Source organism: Hemiscyllium ocellatum, chromosome 25 (assembly GCF_020745735.1).
Source record: "Hemiscyllium ocellatum isolate sHemOce1 chromosome 25, sHemOce1.pat.X.cur, whole genome shotgun sequence".
In the NCBI taxonomy this organism is placed as follows: Eukaryota; Metazoa; Chordata; class Chondrichthyes; order Orectolobiformes; family Hemiscylliidae; genus Hemiscyllium; species Hemiscyllium ocellatum.
In genome coordinates this window covers 50,116,390-50,137,152 of record NC_083425.1, presented here as the reverse complement: position 1 = coordinate 50,137,152, position 20,763 = coordinate 50,116,390, and the positions used below count along the sequence as shown (strand labels likewise).

Sequence of the window (20,763 nt, the reverse complement as noted above, 5' to 3'; positions counted from 1 at the left end):
TTTTTATGAAAGGGAAGTCTTCCTGGCAAGCTGCAATGCTTCATGATTGTAATGCCATGCCAAGTCGAGATTATGTGCTCAAGTCTTGATGGAGGGCTAATGCAGAAATGAAAGCTCTCTACCAGTAAGCTAAGCTGATATATAATAAATTTGTTCAGCACAACCTGACTTTGGGTTGGAATTATAGCTTTTTATTGCTTATTCTGAACTATCTATATTTACAAAGTCCAATTATTTTCCTACTACGAATATTTAGGAGGCTTGTAAACAATTGTCTGCATCATGCTTCTGACATTTCTTTAAATTCAAAACATAAACAGTCGTTTTCTGATTCTCCAATACTAATGATGCATGATCCAAGTAAAATCAGGAGCAGAATTCTTGTGCTGCTAACCTCACATCATTCGTGTATTTAGATTAGATTCCCTACAGTATGGAAACAGGCGATTCTGCCCAACAAGTCCACACCGACCCTCCAAGGAGGAATCCACCCAGATCCAGTCCCGTATATTTACCCCTGACTAATGCACATAACACTATTGGCAATTTAGCATGGCCAATTCACCTGGCCTGCACATCTTTGGACTGTGGGAGGAAACCTACGCAAACATAGGGAGAATGTGAAAACTCCACACAGACAGTCACCCGAGGCAGGAATCGAACACGGGACCCGAGCGCTGTGAGGCAGCAGTACTAACCACTGAGCCCCTATGTTGCCCATTTCTCCTCAGTTGTCAACAAACCTAAAACATTTGTTGTCCAAATTGTGAAACACGATGTAGAACAAGTTTAAATTCTGAGCCATTCATCATTTGTCCATTAATTTTGTTCTTATATTTAGTACGCTCTGCTTTGGAAATGAAAGAATTGCAAATCTCACTGTGCTTGGCATTTATTTAGACAGTAAGAGATCAAGTTTGCTGAAAGCCAGTGTCATTGACCTGTGCGGTCCTGGGTCAGACAACTTGATGTTTATCTCTCTCCAAATAAAACTGATTAATCTTGCTGTCAGTACTCATTTCAGTGATCATGCCTGCATAGCATGTGATTAATAACATGTTGACATAACTCATAAGTTTATTATTTTCTTCTAACAGGCCCTGATGTCCTTGTTTGTTCTTGCATCGAAGGATGGCTGGGTCGACATTATGTATGATGGTTTGGATGCAGTGGGAATAGATCAACAGGTAACATTGAATTCAAATCTCATGATTGTTCAAGGTTCAATCCCAATCTCAGAAAGTTGTTCTCTTTCTGGCTGCTCCTTGAAACATTATTCCCAGTAGTCCAGGAATCGCTGTTCACAGTGCATCAAGATATACTGTATCCCCATAAACAGGAATGAATCTTTCCAATGGTTTAGCATCCCCATTCATAATGCTCAAATCATCAACACTTGTAAGAGGAGTTATGCAATCCAGCCCTAAAGGAGGGTAAAGCCACCTTCCAATTGGAAAAGAAATTGTGTCCACATAACCATAGCAAATTTTAAATGTGTCCCTTCTCCATGCTTTTTTGGTGGTTAGTGATTCCAGAAATAATGTGAAGCCAGCTTTGATCTCCTACTTGGAAATGCTGTTGGTGTTCTACTCCAATTTGATGGTGCATTGGATAAGATACAAAGTCAAAATGAAAGTATTGTTGTGTCCTCACATCAGGCCTCAAATGCTGAAAGCTGGGCGACAGGCTCTTCAATAGATACTGCTAAAATCTTCCAATGAAAAGAAGACCTTACAGAGACTTTTAAAATCATGAAGGGTAAAGATAAAGTGAATAGCCAAGGTCCTTTTTCAAGGTAGGAGGGTCTAAAATTAGAGGGCATAAATTTAAGGAGAGAGGGAAAGATTTAAAAGGGACATGAGGGGCAAGTTTCTCACACAGAGGTTAGTGTGCATATGGAACAAGCTACCAGAGGAAGTGATAGAGGTGAGTACAGTTACAACATTTAAAAGACATTTAGACAAGTTCATGGATAAGGGAAAGATTTACAGGGATATGGGCCAAAAGCAGGCAAATAAGACCAATTCAGTTTGGGATGCCTGGTTGGCATGGATAAGTTGGGCTGAAGGGTCTGTGTCCGTACTGTATGACTTTATAAGGGCTCCAGAGATCCAAACTGCTATCTACAGCAATTGGAAATAGCCATGAGCTGACCCTAATGGTTCCTGTACCATTAGGTCCCCTGTACTGTTATCTCAATAATGTTCTCTGTTCTGTCCTCATGTTTGGACGTCCCCACTATTCTTGACAATATCACTACAAGGTTAGAATGTGGAGATGGTGGTGGAGTGGTAATATCATTGGTTGAGTAATTCCAGGGGCCCAGAATATTACTGGGATTACGGATTCAAATCTCACCCCAGCAGCAAGTGGATTGTAAATAAAATTCAATGAAAACAATCATGTATTAAAAGCTAGACTCAGTAATAATGACCATTAAACTAAAAATCACACAACACCAGGTTATACTCTCAGATTTAATTGGAAGCACACTAGCTTTAGGAGCATCGCTCCTTCATCAGGTGGTAATGGAGGGCTCAATCCTAACACACAGAATTTATGGGAAAAATATAGTGTGATGTAACTGAAATTATACATTGAAAAATTGATTGTCTGTTAAGCCTTTCATCTGTTAGTTTCACTTCTTTCATGTGTAAATCACAAAACCTTTTTTAAAAAGTTGCATTCTCAGGTTAGCTGTTAACAATGATGATAGCTAGACAATATGTTGAAGGTGTTAGCCCCCTGCGTTCTCTGTCTATGACCTGATGTTTAGATTGATTCTAATCTAAAAAGTGAGATAATGGAGTTCTACATGAATACATGCAGTTTTTGAGTAAAGTACAATGTAACCCTGCAAGTAGAAATTCATCTCACAAAATATATGTGTGCATGTGGGTCTTTGTGTGTGTCTGTCTGTCTGCCTGGGTTGGGGGTTGTGGCCAATAGCGAAGTTCAGTACCCATAGGGAGGGCCTCAACCAGGACCTTGGGTTCATGTCACATCACAGATGACCACCATTGCACTATACATACACACACACACACACACACACAGACAGACAAAGACCCATATGCACACATATTTTGTGGGGTGAATTTGTACTTGCAGGGTTACATTGTACTTTACTCAAAAACTGCATGAATTCATGTAAAACTCCGTTATGTCACTTTTTAGATTAGAATCGATCTAAACATCATGGCATAGACTGAGAACACAGGGGGCCAACACCTTCAACATATTCTAGGAGAAAGTGAGGATTGCAGATGCTGGAGATCAGAGCTGAAAATATGTTGCTGGAAAAGCGCAGGTCAGGCAGCATCCAAGGAGCAGGCAAATCGACATTTCGGGCATGAGCCCTTCTTCAGGAATCCTGAAGGGCTCATGCCCAAAACGTCGATTCTCCTGCTCCGGAGATGCTGCCTGACCTGCTGCGCTTTTCCAGCAACACATTTTCACCTTCAACATATTGTTAACACCTAACCTGAGAATGCAACTGTTTAAAAAAAGGTTTTGTGATTTACACATGAAAGAAGTGTAACTACCATGATATTCTAACAGATGAAAGGCTTAACAGACAATCAATTTTCCAATGTATAATTTCAGTTACATCACACTATATTTTTGCTATAAATTCTGTGTTAGGATTGAGCCCTCCACTACCACCTGATGAAGGAGCGACGCTCCAAAAGCTAGTGTGCTTCCAATTAAACCTGTTGGAATATAACCTGGTGTTGTGTGATTTTTAACTTTGTACACCCCAGTCCAACACCGGCATCTCCAAATCATGACCATAAAACTGACTGTTAAAAAAACCTCTTTAGTTCACTTACACCCTTTAGAGAAAGAATCTGCTGGTCTACATGTGACTTTAGACCAACAACAATGTGGCTGACTCTTAACTGTGTCTGGACAGTGAAGGGGCAGTTAGGAATTTGTCAGATGCCCATATCCCAAGAAAGAGGATTGAAAGTAATATTCTATGCAATACACAGATTTCCCACTTCCAAGTGTGCTGTCACAACTTCCTTTATCATAGCTAAAGAACCAGAACAGGAATCAGTGCTAGAGGAGATGATTCAATAGGAATTAATATTGCTTTTGGAGCAGAGATATTTAATGGAATTTTGAACAGAACTGTTCAAGGTTATGATTTGGAGGTGTCAGTGTTGGACTGGGATGGACAAAGTTACAAATCACACAACACCAGATTAAAATTACAAATAATTCCAAATAATTATTCCAAATAAACATGTTGGACTATAATCTGGTGTTGTGTGATTTTTAACTTTGTTCAAGGTTTTGAGGAGCTTTGAAAGAGTAAAGATGGCAAAGTAGTTTTCACTGGTTGGATTGTCAGTGAGGAGAAAGTGAGGACTGCAGATGCTGGATAGTCAGAGTCAAAAAGTGTGGCACTGGAAAAGCACAGAAGATCAGGCAGCATCCAAGGAGCAGGAGAGTTCCTGGTGAAGGCTTTATGCCTGAAACATCAACTCTCTTGGTCCTCAAATGCTGCCTGATCTTATGCTTTTCCATCACAACACTTTTTGACTCTGGATTGTCGATGGCCAGATGAGATAGGTTTAAACTGATAGCTAAAAGAACAAAAGACTTGCTGGGATTACTTCTCCTACACAACAGATCATCATGGTCTGGTCATGAAAGGGTGATGGAAGCAGATTCAATAATAAGATTCAGAAAAGGAACTGGATGTATAGTTGAAAGGGAAAAGAAAAGAACAGAAGAGTGGGACTAATTGGATTATACTTCAAAGAGGTGATACCAGCACGATGGGCCAAACATCCTCTTCCCGTGCTATGTGAATCCATGATTTTAAGTGTCTTATTAAGTTACTGTCTTCATGTTTCCAGCCAATAATGAATTACAACCCCTGGATGTTGCTGTACTTCATCTCTTTCCTGCTGATCGTCGCCTTCTTTGTGCTCAACATGTTTGTGGGTGTGGTTGTGGAGAACTTCCACAAGTGCCGGAAACACCAGGAGGTGGAGGAGGCCAAGCGGCGGGAGGAGAAGCGCCTCAGACGGATGGAGAAAAAGAGACGGAGTAAGGAGAAACAGCTGGCTGGTCGGTAGTCCTTCCTGTATCTTTCTGAGTCGTGCTTGACCTTTGACACCACTCCCTCAGTGCCTGACAATTGGGATATCCTATAGCATGCCTGTTAGGCCTCTGCATGGTACAGAAGTAAAATGCCATTGGCCCAGTGAACAGTTGCCCTGTCATTACCTCGCTTGCATGTTTTGGCAGCAACTCCTCCAGAGGGCAAACTGTCTTTTACCCAAAGCATTTTCATGAGTATAGTACACACTAGTGCAAAGATATTAGTGGCTCCATTCTGCCATCAGATGGCTGTCCCTGCTGCACAATACTCTGCCAGCTGAAGGGCCCAATGTCTTGCACAATTGACCTGGAAGGTATGATCACTGTTTTATTGGGTTTTGGAGTTACCACATATCACGACTGCTTCTCAACCCTTAACTAGGCACATTTGTCAGGCAATATTTGTTCAGTAAAAGCAAATCTCAGAAACTAGGCAATAGCCACCTCATTGTCAAGCTTAAGACGCTTAGTCTGCCATTCAGTCTGTAAAGGGAACACTCCTCAGTAGTGTGCACTATTATTGTTTGTCTACTCTGGATAAGGAGTTGGTACTGAGACCCATACACTGTAAGCTAGCTGCTCAGAGCCCCTTGCTTGTCCTGAAGCTGTGTAGCAAACACCCTCTTACTGTGGTAGTTCAATAGATGAGATTACCTCAGTTGACTGGACAGCTGGTTTGCTAAGTAGAGTGATGCTAACTGCAAGTGTACCAGCTGAGGTTACCATGAAAGTCCCGCCTTCTCAACTTTATCTCTTACCCGAGGTGTAGTGAGCCTCAGTTTAAACTCACCAACAATATTTGTATCATTGATAGTCACAGGTGAGGTGCCGGAAGACTGGAGGTTGGCAAACGTGGTGCCACTTTTTAAGAAGGGTGGTAAGGACAAGATAGGGAACTATAGACCAGTGAGCCTAACCTCAGTGGTGGGCTAGTTGTTGGAGGGAATCCTGAGGGACAGGATGTACATGTATTTGGAAAGGCAAGGTCTGATTAGGGATAGTCAACATGGCTTTGTGCATGGGAAATCATGTCTCACAAAGTTGATTGAGTTTTTTGAAGAAGTAACAAAGAGGATTGATGAGGGCAGAGCTGTAGAGGTGATCTATCTGGACTTCAGTAAGGTGTTCGACAAGGTTCCCCATGGGAGACTGGCTAGCAAGGTTAGATCTCACGGAATACAGGGAGAACTAGTATTTGGATACAGAACTGTCTCAAAGGTAGAAGACAGAAGGTGGTGGTGGAGGGTTGTTTTTCAAACTGGAGGCCTCTGACCAGTGGAGTGCCACAAGGATCTGTGCTGGGTCCTCTACTTTTTGTCATTTATATAAATGATTTGGATGCGAGCATAAGAGGTAGAGTTAGTAGGTTTGCAGATGACACCAAAATTGGAGGTGCAGTGGACAGTGAAGAGGGTTACCTCAGATTACAATAGGATCTTGACTACATGGGCCAATGGGCTAAGAAGTGGCAGATGGAGTTTAATTCAGATAAATGCGAGGTGCTGCCTTTTTGGAAAGCATATCTTATCAGGACTTATACACTTAATGGTAAGGGCCTAGGGAGTGTTGCTGAACAAAGAGACATTGGAGTCCAGGTTCATAGCTCCTTGAAAGTAGAGTCGCTGGTAGATAGAATAGTGAAGGAGGCATTTGGTATGCTTTCCTTTATTGGTCAGAGTATTGAGTACAGGAGTTGGGAGATCATGTTGCGGCTGTACAGGACGTTGGTTAGGACACTGTTGGAATACTACGTGCAATTCTGGTCTCTTTCCTATTAAAAAGATGTTGTGAAACTTGAAAGAGTTCAGAAAACATTTACAAGGATGTTGCTAGGATTGGAGGACTTGAGCTATAAGGAGACGTTGAGTAGGCTGGGGCTGTTTTCACTGGAGCAATGGAGGCTAAGGGGTGACCTTATAGAGGTTTACAAAATTATGAGGGTAGGATAAAGAGGCAAAATGTTTTCCTGGGGTCGGGGAGACCAGAACTAGAGGGCATAGGTTTAGGGTGAGAGGGGAAAGATGTAAAAGAGACCTAAGGGGCAACTTTTTCAGAGGGTGGTATGAGTATGGAATGAGCTGCCAGAGGAAATGGTGGAGGCTGGTACAACTGCAACATTTAAGAGGCATTTGGATGGGTATGTGAATAGGAAGGGTTTGGAGGGATATGGGCCGGGTGCTGGCAGGTGGGACTAGATTGGGTTGTGATATCTGGTCAGCATGGATGGATTGAACATGCTGTACATCTCCATGACTCTCTCTCTCTGTCTAATAAGAGAGCAGGAATATGGTGACTTTACGTTTTACTTAGAACAGCAGGTCATATGGTTGGTGTCATATTGTGCTTTGAGGTTTCTAAAGTGTATTAACAATCATACAACACAACATTTTTCTCTAATAATCTGCAAACCTTATGGTGGTCAGTTTTAGTCAAGTTGTTTTAATGAGCACGTAGAAAAATCAGTAACTCATCAATTCATCATCTCTGCCATTGCTAATATACATGACAATCTTTCCAGTGGACATATTTCCCATTCCATTTCTAATTCTTGACAGATTGCAGTTTTGAAAAGAACCGCTTTCTAGCAAGATTGTTGGACTGAAACACTCTTCCTTTGGCTTCCTGTCAACAAACATCACTCTCCTACAGATCCTGCAACCCATAAACTGATTTACTTCCACTAGCACCGCTAATTCACATCCTTTGTTGTGAATGATTCATACATTCAAATAGAGTGCCTCTCATTCTAACTTTGTAACATTATTCCATAATTTGTCTCTGGTTGATGCTAGAATTTGTTTCTGCTGCTTACCACTTACCTCTGCAACTTTTCAAAACCCATAACTGGCTTTCTTTTTATATCCCCTGTCAGAAATCACGCTCAAGTTCCCATCCAGCTGGCAAAGCTTCCTCTAGAACGCTATCAAATCTCCCCCCAAAAAAAAAAGCCAGCCAAGCTCAATCCACAGTCTGTACATAATTAAATTAATTGTGGCCTCTCCACTCTACCAGACCTCTGCACAGACGTCCTAACCCTCAGTCACTTTTCAGTTCCACAAATATACAAATATGACAAACAGGAGAAGACCAGTTTGAGCAGCAAACTTCAATGACTAGACTACTTCATCCCTCCCCAGCATATCCGGTGCCCCTCCCTCAAACCCATTCCCAGGTGTGTAATCCACTGGGAAAGGCAACTAAAAAATAGCAAAAGCACAAATCCGAACACAAAACATACAGCAATGGTAGGGAACCAGGAATATGCTCCCCCTCAGGACAGTGACATACCTGGGTCTAAAATGACACCTACAGGTTGTGATTTTCTGATCATTAAGCAGCTCTTTCACCTCTTTATGGTCAGGTCAGGAGATCAATCACCTTCCGAACCCCCATTCACAGATAACATTGAGCATCTTATACTGGACAAAACAGCATCACCTAAAACCTGGTTGCACCAAGATTCAAATGTAAAAACTCTGAACTGTCTCATTCAGAGCCCAAACAGAGCTATGTTTGGCCATGGCCAAGTCAGAAACTGGACAGTAGATTTGCTTTTCCTGCTTTAAGAGACAGCAGGGATTATGCCAGGTGCTGTAAATCCTGCAGAATGTCATGCTGCACTCCAAGATATTAGAATGTTGAGACAGTCTTATTGTCCAGGATAACTCTGGGTCACAAATAACAGGTTAACTCAGCTAATAGCAGCGTAACACAGGATCAAAGCAAGATAGCACAGGGACAAGTAATGTGTGGCACGAGGAAACTGAAGGGACATACTGTGGCACTTTGATAGAATAGGATTAGAAACATTAGTATGACCCCACAATTGTGCTTTACTGCAATTATCAGCAAGACACATGGGTGAGTCATGGACTAGACACACTAGAACTAGAACTATGGCTTCTTTCATAATGTCTTCAGTATCAAGTTCATAGTTCAGTTGATTTTCAAGAACCTGGTCAAAACGTCAGACTTCCAGTGTTTAAAAAAAAAGCCATGACCTTAGATTTGAAGTTAATGTTTAGTGTTTGTTCTCTTCCAACTTTGTGACGTCCATACTGTTATTGCTCAGTCAGGCTCACCAGATTTATGAGCAGTCTCTTGCAAAAATATTTATGAACTTTATGACTGTAGACTATAGGCAGGCACCAGCATTACACTGTGTCTTGTGTTCAGGTGAAGTCTATTGGGTAAAATGGCTTCGAATAATTGATGTTTGTGGATTAGCAATCACTGTCCCACAGCCTCATGTACAGAAAGACAAATTGTTTTGTGCCTTGTCCCTTTTCAAAGTAATTTCACAGCATGAGGGAATTGAAGGACACCTTCCAATACTGAAGCAGTTGTGCTCAAGGTGGTAACTCAAGAATTCAATGAGTCAAACAGTGCAAATAAGAAACAGAATTTAAAATCTACCAAATACCCTTGAGAAATACAGATAAAGGTCATATTCTAGATGCAACAGCTCACTATACTTCTAAATATTCAAGTAGGGCATGGAATGTCACATTTGTGACAGCTAATCTAGTGGCAACACTGCTATGTCACATATCTGTTGCAGTCAGACACAGCAAGCTGCTTTTCATTGGTGATAAATTCTTTTAAAATTAACAGATTCTACCTTTTTATAAAGTGCATCGTAGTCTGGCAGATATTTCTGCATTGATATTAAATTTATTTTTGACAGCTGTTGAAGTGAGATGTAAAAAAGTTCCTTGTTTTTATTAGCTTTTTCCAAGAGTAGAGGTGCTTCTGCAGGGCGTGTTGTAATTTGATTTGCCTGCAAGTCAAAAGTTGTCTCTTCGCTTTGCATGCCTCCTCCTCCTCCTCCTTTCTATCTATGGTCGATTCCTTTCTGCTGGTGTCCGCTCAGCTTTTCTCCAGTCTACGTCTCTTTCCATCCTCTCCATCTTTCAGCACTTTGCTCTCTTTCCTTCACTTCTTCCACTGTTCAACACAATTAGCAAACTTGGATCCTGAACTTGGAGCTAATCTCTGCTCTCCCCTGAAAAAGAATCTGTAGTGTGGCAACTGGAATATTTAAAAAGGAAAGCAGTGCTTCAAGCCTGCTGCTTTTAAATTTGAATAGTTTAAAGTGTTCACTCAAAAAGCATGAAACTTTAAAGAAGCAAAGCTTTCAAGCTGCAGGGAAAAGCATGGTAGCTATATCAAATTAATTCAGCAGTGTTGCAGTTCTCCAACTACTAATCTAGAGGGTTATTTGTTTGACAAATTTGCTCCAAGTACATATCTTGCTGGAGGAACTCACTGTGGGCAGTTCAAGTAGCACAAGCTGATATATAGATATACACTGTACAAGGTGCCCTATCTCATATCTGACTGCATTTCCCCCCTTTGATTCCAGTTTTTATTGTGAAACATAATCCTTAGCTTTGTCTGCCCCCAACTAAGCTGTCAGAGAGTAGTGCAGCACAGAAAGAGACCCTTTCATCCAACTTGTCCATACTGACCAGATATCCCACGTTAACCTAGTCCCATTTGCCAGCATTTGGTCTATATCCCTCTCAAACCTTCCTATCCATATATCCATGCGGATGCCTTTTAAATGTTGTAATTGTACTAGCTTCTATCACTTCCTCTGGCAGCTCATTCCATATACGTACCACTCTCTGCGTGAAAAAGTTGCCCCTTAAGTCCCTTTTAGATCTTTCCCCCTCTCACCTTAAGCCCATGCCCTCTAGTTTTGGACTTCTCCCTACTATAGGTAAAACACCTTGGCTATTTACTCTATTGATGCCCCTCATGATTATATAAACCTCTTTAAAGTCCTCCCTGAGACTCTGATGACTCAGGGAAAATAGCCCCAGCCTATTCAGCATCTCCCTGTAGATAAATCCCAGCAACATACTTGTAATTTTTTTTGAACCCTTCTACGTTTAACAACATCTTTCCTATAGCAAGAACTGAATGCAGCACACCAAAAATGGCCTCACCAATGTCCTGCACAGCTGCAACATGACCTCCCAACTCCTGTACTCAATGCTCAGACCAATAAAGGCAAGCGTACTAAACACCTCGTTCACTATTCAGTCTACCTGTGACTCCATTTTCAAGAGCCATTCAGTACGCTGCTTGAATCCACAGTCAAATAGCCAAGTAAGCCAAATTGTTAAAAGGCTAATCATACTCTGGCTGTTTGCAAAAAAGGGGGAAAGTCACAAAGTGCACTGAATTAGTCCTGAATATTCAGCTTACCAGTGTGTCCAAAGGTAGAAGCTATCCAAGGGCAGCTCGACGGTTAATTTGAGATCCTTAATAAGCAGCAAAGGGGCTCACCAGGCAACGAACACGACCAGCAGATCTAAGCAGGAAGTTGTTTCTAAGTTTCTAAGAGGTTGGTGCCCTCATTCAATTTGAACTCAGTGCCTGATCAAACAACGTGGCATTGGGAGCCAACTCCCTGCCCACACAGCCAAACCTCTGTCTTTCCATGGCCAAACGTCCTGACGTGGGACTCAAACCCCGAGTTTCTGGTTGGGAGACTGGAGTGCTACCCACTGTTCCACAAAATCCCCCTGACCAAAGCCAGTCCCAGCAAACAAAATATTCACAAAGCAAACTAGAAGTAGTAGCAAAGAGCTGAGGAAAACGTGCTCTCACCCAGAGGGCATTGGGGAACTGGAACACTACCTAACAAGGTGATAGTGGTACACCTTTGAAGAAATACATAGGCATGGAATAAGGTTATGAAAGATAGACCTTTGATCATCTGAGGATGGCCAGGTAGAATCTAGATGGATACTGAAGTGCTGATAGGTTACTTTTCCACTCTGCAATCAGTGTGGCCCTGATAGAACCCAGTGGGATTTCACAAACTCCAAGTTCCTGAAGGGACTGAACCTCGATCGGAGTTTACAGTTTGGCTGATAATCTGCTGTCCTCCAGCTGGGCTGTATGCAGCCCCATTGCAGAGATTTCCCTCCTGCCCCTCTCCCTACTATACTATACTGTACAAACATACAAATCAGGAGTGGGAGTAAGCCATTCAGCCCCTCGAGTCTGCTCCGACATCCAATAAGATTCTGTCTGATCTGATTGTTAACTCAATATCACATTTCTGCCGATTCCTGATAACCTTTGAATGCGTCACTGCTAATTTTAGTCTCCGAACCACAGTCAGGCTGCAAGCCTTCAATACGTATTTACTAGGGGGGTGTGGCCTCTTACAAAATATATTGTGAAGACTGATAGGTCGATGCATCAAATTCACTATTTAAATAGAAGTCTTTCCTAGACATTATCATTAAATAACTAAATATAGGACAGGTTTAGTGAAATGCAGGCAGCCTTCTTTGCTTCTCTACATGTCTATATTATCTCTGCTCTTGTGACTTTTCCAGAACCTATCTTTTCCTGTTCTTTTCCTGTGTCAGCATTGAAATTTCATATTTACCTGTAACACATTCCAGAGAGAGCCTGCCAGTGTGTTTTAGTTCTGATTCACTTGGGAACAGTGAGTGATTTTACAGAAAATAATTAAGTCAGATTTATGTCGGTCTTTTTGCTGAGGTGTTTATCTACTTCAATGTATCGTTATATCTGCCCCATCCTTGGGCCTTGCTAGCCACTCTCGAGCACAGTCAGAGCCAGTGGGCTCACAGTGTGGGAAACGGTACTGGTCTGTCACTGAGCATCTAAGAGGCAACAATGGCCTAGTGGTATCATCACTGGACTGTTAATCCAGAGACTCAGGTAATGTTCATCCTGCCATGATAAATGGAATTTGAATTCAATAAAAATCTGGAATTGAGAATCTAGTGATGACCATGGATCCATTGTCAAGAAAAACCGAACTGGTTCACCAAAGTTCTTTAGAAAAGGAATCTGCCATCCTTACCTGGTCTGGCCTACATGTGACTCCAGACCCACAGCAATGTGCTTGACACTTAATTGCCCTCTGGGCAATTAGGGGTGGGTAATAAATGCTGACCTCGCCAGTGGCACCCTCATCTTGTGAATCAATAAAGAAAAAACCTTGAGTGAGAAGGTCCACCAAGCTGCAAGAACCCAGTTTGAACAGTTGGGAAATGACTCTCTACATGCTTTAGGTGTCTAGGATAGTTTGGACATTGCAAACTGTCCACAATGACAGCAAAGAATTCCACCCTTCAACAGCTGGAGGCTGGACATAAAACTCTTTTATCTAGACTACATTGGCTCATGATTTGGTTACAGGAAGGAAAAAAGGTTCTGCTCCTAACCGTCAGTGAGATTTCAGTGTGGCCCAGGTTAAGAGATGATGGTGTAATATACATGTAGGTTCCTGTCCGAAATCTGAAACCTGTGCTCATCAACAACCGACTTGGAGGGCAAAGGAAACACAGGGTGGATTCAAGATGATGGTGATCCAAGATTCTCTGCCCATAAGGGACTTGGTCATCTGCTACTTCATTAGGCAAGGTTCCGAATACTCCACGGTATCTTTAACTGCACTCATCAGTGGCAAATAGGAGACTCCTATCCTGTGGAACTGACCTTCTCTCCCCTAAGTTACAGATTACCTTCCTAAGGAACACTGTATCTGATCGAGTGGTCCCAAAGAAACAAGCAGCAGGTAACTGTTAAGCACCAATAAGCTGTGGAGCTTAATTTGGTTACGGTCCAGCTGTATCTGTAGACAGCCAGACGCGCACACACACACCGGAAAGAAAAGGAGAACTGTGGGCCTGCTGTCAGGGAGCCAGCCACACAGTCCGCAGGGATGGTCTGAGCAAAGGTCAGGTACTTACACTTAACCAAAGGGAGAGCCCAGTCTGTTAAAAACCCCAGACCCCCAACATACATACCAGAACTGTCACCTGAATCTAGTGTACTCTCACTCAGGTCACGTCCAAAAACATTTCCAGCCAAGGAGGTGATTTGGGAGTGTAGCCACTGCTATAACACAGCAGAACACAACAGCTAGTTTACGCCCAGCAAAATGATAACGATCATATCATCTGCTGTAGTGATGTTGCTTGAGGGCTACATACTGATCAAAGCATCAATGCCAACTGCCCTGCTCCTCTTCAGAATTGTACCGGATCTTAGGTGTCATCTCAGGTGGTTGATAAGGCTTCATATTAATGCTATTTCTAAAAGGCAACTTTCAACAGTATAGCATTCACTCAGAAATAAACTGGGCTGCCAGATCTACATTTTGTGTGCAGATCCCCGGAGTGCGATTTGAACCCACGACCTTCTGATTCAGCAGTGAGAATTAGGCAGAGTCACTGGGGGGAGCAGTCCTTTGAAGCACGATCAAGTACATTTGGGAAAATATTCTGACACAAGTTCTGTCAGTCACCATATGCAAGACTTTTACGTTACAAATACACAGGGATGGCTGCAGAATTTGTTTGGAGTTAGCGCGTGAGATGCAACACAGTAAAAGAGTAAAAATGATTGCCAATGCAGATCCTTGACATTATATCCTAAAAAATCTCAGAAATTGTTTATAACAGATAATCTTGAATCCACATAAGTCTGACTTTTTTAATGTAAAACTGACTGTAACATCTATGTTTCAGGATCAGATGTTCCTCTCATAGATGTTCAAGTGTGAGGAGAGTTGTTCCTTGCATTGACAGTGAAATTGAAGAACATAATTGGCTCAATGAATAAGTTGTGTTCATCAAATAAAAGACAGCTGCCAAATTAGATTGATAACATAATAAAATAAATCAGAGAATTTTATTTCACCTACACTCCCAATTGTGTCATTATACTCCTGAACCATAAAGGTATACTATAGTAATGTGGCGATTACCATCCCAGACTAATAATCGAGATAATGTGAGTTTACAGTATCGTCATAGGATTTTGTTAATGATGAATTATGGTAAAATTAAAAATGATTCAATAGTGTCCTTTATGGAAGCAAGTGTGCCTTCCTTACCTGGTCTCATCTAAGTGAAATTAGAATTATCAGAACTCTGTCTAAAAGTGTTGTCCCCATCATAAGAAGCCAGCTTGCCACCACCTTCTCAGGGTAACTCAGGATGATAATAAAGGCCGGACTTCCTGAAAATTGATCACCCTCAGAATTAATGTAAAGAAACCAGTTTAACCCATGTCCAGAGATCCACCAAGAAATTTTTGCCAGACACGTCTGGTCCCCATTTAATCTCCTTATCCTTCCTTCTACCTTGTCCACCTCCCTTCCCCCATCACCGCCCCACTACTGCTCCCCCCCAAACACACAACCATCACACTGAATTCCATCAAACAAGTCTGCCAAAATTGGAAAATAGCTGATGAAGAAAATACAAATATCAACAGGAATCGAAGCTGGACTCTGAATTTTTTAGCCCAGTCTGATACAGAGGAGTCAGTAGTGTTATGGACCAGACCAAAGCCCCTGCAAATATATGAAAGGTAGCCTAGACCCTAACTTTTACTTATTTTATAAGGTAAGTATAAGGCCTTGTGTTCCAGATGCAATTTGATTGGCCAAACTATTCAACCTCATACAAAATATACTTTTTACCCAACAATTAAAATGCAGGTAAAATAAAAACAAAATAAAAGAATAGACTTAATTGTAACTATTGAAATACTTAACTATATTAACTACTACTAATTGACTCTTTCAATATAGTAACATTCCATAAACACACCTTTGGCAAAGGCAAATTCAGTAAAATCAATTGTCTCACATGTAATTCTAGCAGCAGAAAGAGGACCCCAGCTTTCAGCTGGAACAGAGAGAGAAATAAGAGCTTCCATGTCCAGCTTCGAGGCCCCAGCAACTACAGAAAGGTAAAACTAAAAATCTTGGTTCTGTGGGAGCTTGACCCCACCCATTCAGGTTGCTTCTATTGTTCCAACCTTTAAAAAAAACCCAAGGCCTCACAAACTGTTTACTTTACTAGATTTGAGGACACTACTGAACACCTCTGTCTCAAACTTTCTTCATAAAAATTCAGGACAAAATATACCTCTTACAGCTATAGTATCATCACACTAGTTATACCAAACACTTATTAATGTTTCAGCTTCTTTACTGCATATAATTTGAATTGATCATTAAATGCTCTTTAATTTAGCTAATTATTTAAAACTGTCCCTGTACAATTTGCTTACAAATAAGCATATCAACATAAATTCTTTTAAAAATGTTATACAATGAAAGACCATTTCTATCCAAGAGTTTACAAAGTCGCATTCTGTGTTCAATTTACTAACTTCTTGATGCTTTGAAATTTCTCTCATTCCCCTGGTCATCAAGTACAATCTCAAGGATACTGATCTAATATTGCAATATGTGTTATTCAACCAAAAGGTGTACTCTTTAAAAAAAAACAGGATTGTGGTATTCTACAGGTAACTGGATGTTGTTTCATTGTTATTGATTGAAACATCAGTCAGGAAAATAATCAATCTCCACTCTGACTGGCCATTATAATTGGAATTAAGAGGTCATATTTACAAATAGCCTTCCAATGGCCCATTTAAATTTAAAAACATTAAGAAGTGCAGAAATGAAACGTAATTTGATGTATTAAGGCTGCTCTTTCCAAACGATATGTACAATCTGCCCTGCCAGCTCTGCACATTTAGCTTCCTGAGGAAAATCATGCATAATTCCATCCTTACAACCAAAAGTGGTTAAGATGGACACTAAAAAAATGTTCATTTCCATGCCTTGTGATTTATCAATGATCTGCACTTTTTTGCAGATAATACTTTCCTTGCTTAAGTTTCAACTTAACTGCAGCCTCTCAAACTTATAATACATATCATTCAAAAAAAATTAAATCAATGCCCTTAATTGTACACAGACAAAGAAAGCTACAGGAAAGGGAGCCACCTGGGCTTAACTGATGTCATATCAATAAGATTAAGCTTTGGGCTTGTACCATTGACACAAAGCCAGTGTCTGTAAGTACCAAAATTAATTGTTTAGTATAATCTAAAGAGTTAGTACCAAATTCAACTATATTCTGGCCTGCCAGGTATTCCACTAGCCTGCCCTGGTACACTTAACCGATTGGTAAGCAATTGCAATAAGAGTACTGTCTGTTGCTCTTGTGGCAATATATCCTTTTCCCCTGTGTCAGTCAATATGAAGATTGATAACAGGCTTTGATAACAGTGTTCTATGTGAAGATAATACTCACTTCTCCAAAACTCAACTGGTAACATCATGTTCATACGCTTTCTGTTCAATGACATCACGGTATGAATAGGGAATAAGATTTCATATACCCAGTGGCAGACATTATTGAAATTAAATAGTGCAATACAAGGCTACCTTACAAAGTAAGAAATAGGTGTGGATTTTATTCAACAAAGATCTAAATAAATATTAACTTAAAATTTCTGGCAAATCTAAGGCGGCAGCTGTGTGATTGTTGGATACTTTACTTTTCAATCATTGGCTGATATAGAAAATTATTTTGTTAGAAGATTGAATGTTAATTTCACCCTCACAACTGAGTTTGTTTCCTGTTCCCTTCGTGACAAAAAGCACTTGGCAGTCTTAGGAATGTCATCTCAAATCTAAAAAAAGCTCTCTCTGTAATAGTTCTGATTTTCTTGTCTGTTTTGGCAAATCGATGTTAATTGGAAAAGTCTCAACCTGGGGAGTAGTGCACTAATGAAGTGAATATTCTCAGTTCATTAATGGAATCAGGTCGGAAACTCTTTTTCTCAGTCTTATTCTGAGGGTTTTGTTGGGTATGTTAAGATGTGTGTACTTCTACCAATGGCTATGGAAGCAAGTAAAACATAATTAAAAGACAGACTAGTGTAATTCTCTCTGTCAAAAGGACTGTGCTAGGGTAGTTGTTAGAAAGGTCCTAGTTCAAAAGGTGATGCTGTATCTTAATGAAGTCACCTCCTAAGGTACCAGACAGTGACCTTCCTATGTCTCCAGTGAGACACTTGAGTTTAGAACTTTCAAGTTCAATTATCATAGAGAAAGAAAAGGTCACCATTTTGAGGGTGATAAAGAATTTCTTTGACAATCCTTTCTCACTTGCAAAGATACGCATCGAATCTCATTTTGTTCACCTTTGTGTGATGTTAGTGTGACAGCTAGGCTTTTCCAGTTCTTGTCAATGTCCCAACCAATATAGGTTTGTCAGATTACATTTTCCCTGGATAGAAGTTGGAGTAGAATTGCCCAGGCAGTTGGTGGAGAGGGTGTCCATCTCTCCCCTGTAATTTCAGCAGAAATCTGGAGGTGCCTGTTCATGCCATTTCTCCCATAAGATTGGGAGCCACCCAGGTGGAAATGCATGGCAGTTGTTTCTTGTGAGTGAGGGCTCCATTAACATTAACTCATTGGTAAATCTGCTTCTTTAACTAATAGGTTAACCAAGCTGGCGTTATATAAAGTTGAGCCCTGTGCTATCGAGCAGCATGCATGTGGCATTGTGTTGCTGCTAATAAATGACAAAGCTTCACTTTGGAGTAAACACAAATAAACATGTACATCATTAGTCACAGAACAGATTGCTGCAGCCACGCAGAGATTTGTCTTTATTCAGTAGGGTAAGATTCAATTAGCATAAAACCATTGAACTTATTAAAATCATTATTATACCCTAACTCCCTGCCTTGGCTTAATCCAATGCCAATCAAATCTTAGGAATTTCTTTAAGATTAGAATAGATCAAAAGAGTAAAAAGAAAGCTTGCCATACATAGGCAGAAATGAATACAAGGTTCTGTGAAAAATGTTTGTAAGAATCCACATCTTTGGTTGCAGTTGCTCTTGATAGTCAGGTTGGCAGCACTGATGCTGCTGCTGAATTGTAATTTAAAAATCAACCATAAAAAATGTCAGTAATGACAAACTAATAGTGCAAAAATTCTGTATCTAAGTAGAGTACTGCTCTTTGAGATAGGCATCAAGCAGAGTTTGCAGTCAACTTAAAACAGCTTTATGTTTGTTAAGACTGAACAGTCATATTGGACAAGAAAACCTCTCATTAGAAGGCAAATTTCAAGAGGATAAAATCCGCCAACTGGAAAACTACTTGATCTGTTAAAAAGTATAAAGTTTCCATAATTTACCTCCATTTATTTCATTCCAAAGATTCCCACTCTTCAAACGCAGACTCAGAAAGACCACTGTGGTTTGTCTCCATGTGTATTTGTCAGGTTCTTTTTTAATTATTTACTGTTGTCTGTGTGAAATATGTGTTTGTACTGACTCTTCATAATTTGTTTGACTGTCTGTTGTGTCGCAATGTTTTGTATCCCCTCGCCAATATCTACTAATGATTTTTGAAACTAGGGACTATCAGTAAAAACACTAACACATTTTGTTGTTATCAATGCAAATGTCTCTTTCCCCAAAGCCTTCAGAGCATTACACGCTGAATAAGTCAAAATTTGACCCACACAGCATAAATTACTTTGACATTACAAATTCCTATATCTACGGCGCATCTTTTACATGTTATAAAATCGAGGTTTCCTTCCTTTAGGCACTGGCATAAGGACATCCATGATATGGTAATGCAAGAAAATCTGCTTTATTTTGGGGAAAGTTTTTCAGTTTTGAGAAAATAATGGTAAAAATGTAAGGCACCTATACAGATCTGTAAGGTAAAAAATGAGAAAAGAGGTAGTCAAGAAACAGCCATCATTCTACACTCTTACTATCTGGCAATGGGCTGTGACTGAGTTTTGTCTAAAACCATATTCTGAAGTCTAGGCTTTACCAATTACTATCGGATCAAAGACCTACAAAGACATAACCAATGCTCTAAGTATATTGCAAGACGTTTCACACCCAAACAACAAATTGCCTTTATCTTTATAGTTTTGACAAAGAAAAACATCCAAGGTGCTTACATACTCACATACATCATACTCTCAAAATGTTACGGTAACCAAATTTTACAATTGTAAGGATTGTGTGTGGTTTCAAGTCTCCGTCATGATGTGTTATGTGGTGCAATGTTGCTGAAGGATTTTTTGGCTGAAAAAGACATTTTGCTCATGTGTCACTGCAAAAAGCTGTAAAATTAGCCTTAATCTTAAACCACGCTGTTTCCTCTTTCTTACAGCCTACCTGGCTATTGACACACACACACAATAAGCAGGCTCAAATGACCTGTCCCTATTTTGAAGATGTACCTGAACACACATTAAAAGAATCCAAGTGTTCAAGCCTGTGCAGTACAGAAATTTGAATTTTTTTCACCTTTCAGTTGAGCCTAAGGAAATATTGTCGAGAGTTTGGTCATATCCACAACACCCACCTCATCAACCCCCTCCACCATCAGCAAGCTAGATCCCTCGAATTCTCAAGGAGTCAATGGATGTACCAGCACTGTTTTTACAATAGATGTACCTGTTCATCAAATAAATAGAGGCGCCTACTCCCACAATATAAGAAGCAGTGAGTTATATCCCTGATGTACTGCTTCACTATAAATTCAGAATTTAACAGTACATGCTGATGGCTGTATAGGGAGAGTGTAGAAGAAACCTCTACCTCTTTTCCTGAGCCACCATTCAAATAATTGTGTTCAGAATATCAAGCCAAAAAAGTCAACTGTCTATTTTTGTTGTCTATGGCTGGATTTACAGCTTGATTGTGTCCAACATTTAAGTTATGACGAACTGTGCAATTTTCTTTTGCTAATTTGTATCCTGTTCCCCACATATGTTCCAGGCCATGTGC

At 40.5% G+C, this 20,763-nt stretch overlaps 1 protein-coding gene and 1 long non-coding RNA gene across 4 annotated transcripts in view; one reads left to right on the top strand and one right to left on the bottom strand.

Annotated features, from left to right (window-relative positions):
* cacna1g (calcium channel, voltage-dependent, T type, alpha 1G subunit) overlaps nt 1-20,763 on the top strand; it is a 308,065-nt gene that overhangs the window by 217,111 nt on the left and 70,191 nt on the right. For all 3 annotated transcript variants that reach the window (XM_060844315.1, XM_060844314.1, XM_060844316.1), the window contains 2 exons: nt 1,098-1,187; nt 4,872-5,064. In XM_060844315.1, coding sequence (XP_060700298.1) covers nt 1,098-1,187; nt 4,872-5,064 — 283 coding nt within the window. The remainder of the gene's footprint in view (nt 1-1,097; nt 1,188-4,871; nt 5,065-20,763) is intronic.
* LOC132827675 (uncharacterized) overlaps nt 1-20,763 on the bottom strand; it is a 197,622-nt gene that overhangs the window by 169,078 nt on the left and 7,781 nt on the right. The gene's annotated exons all lie outside the window — the stretch shown is intronic.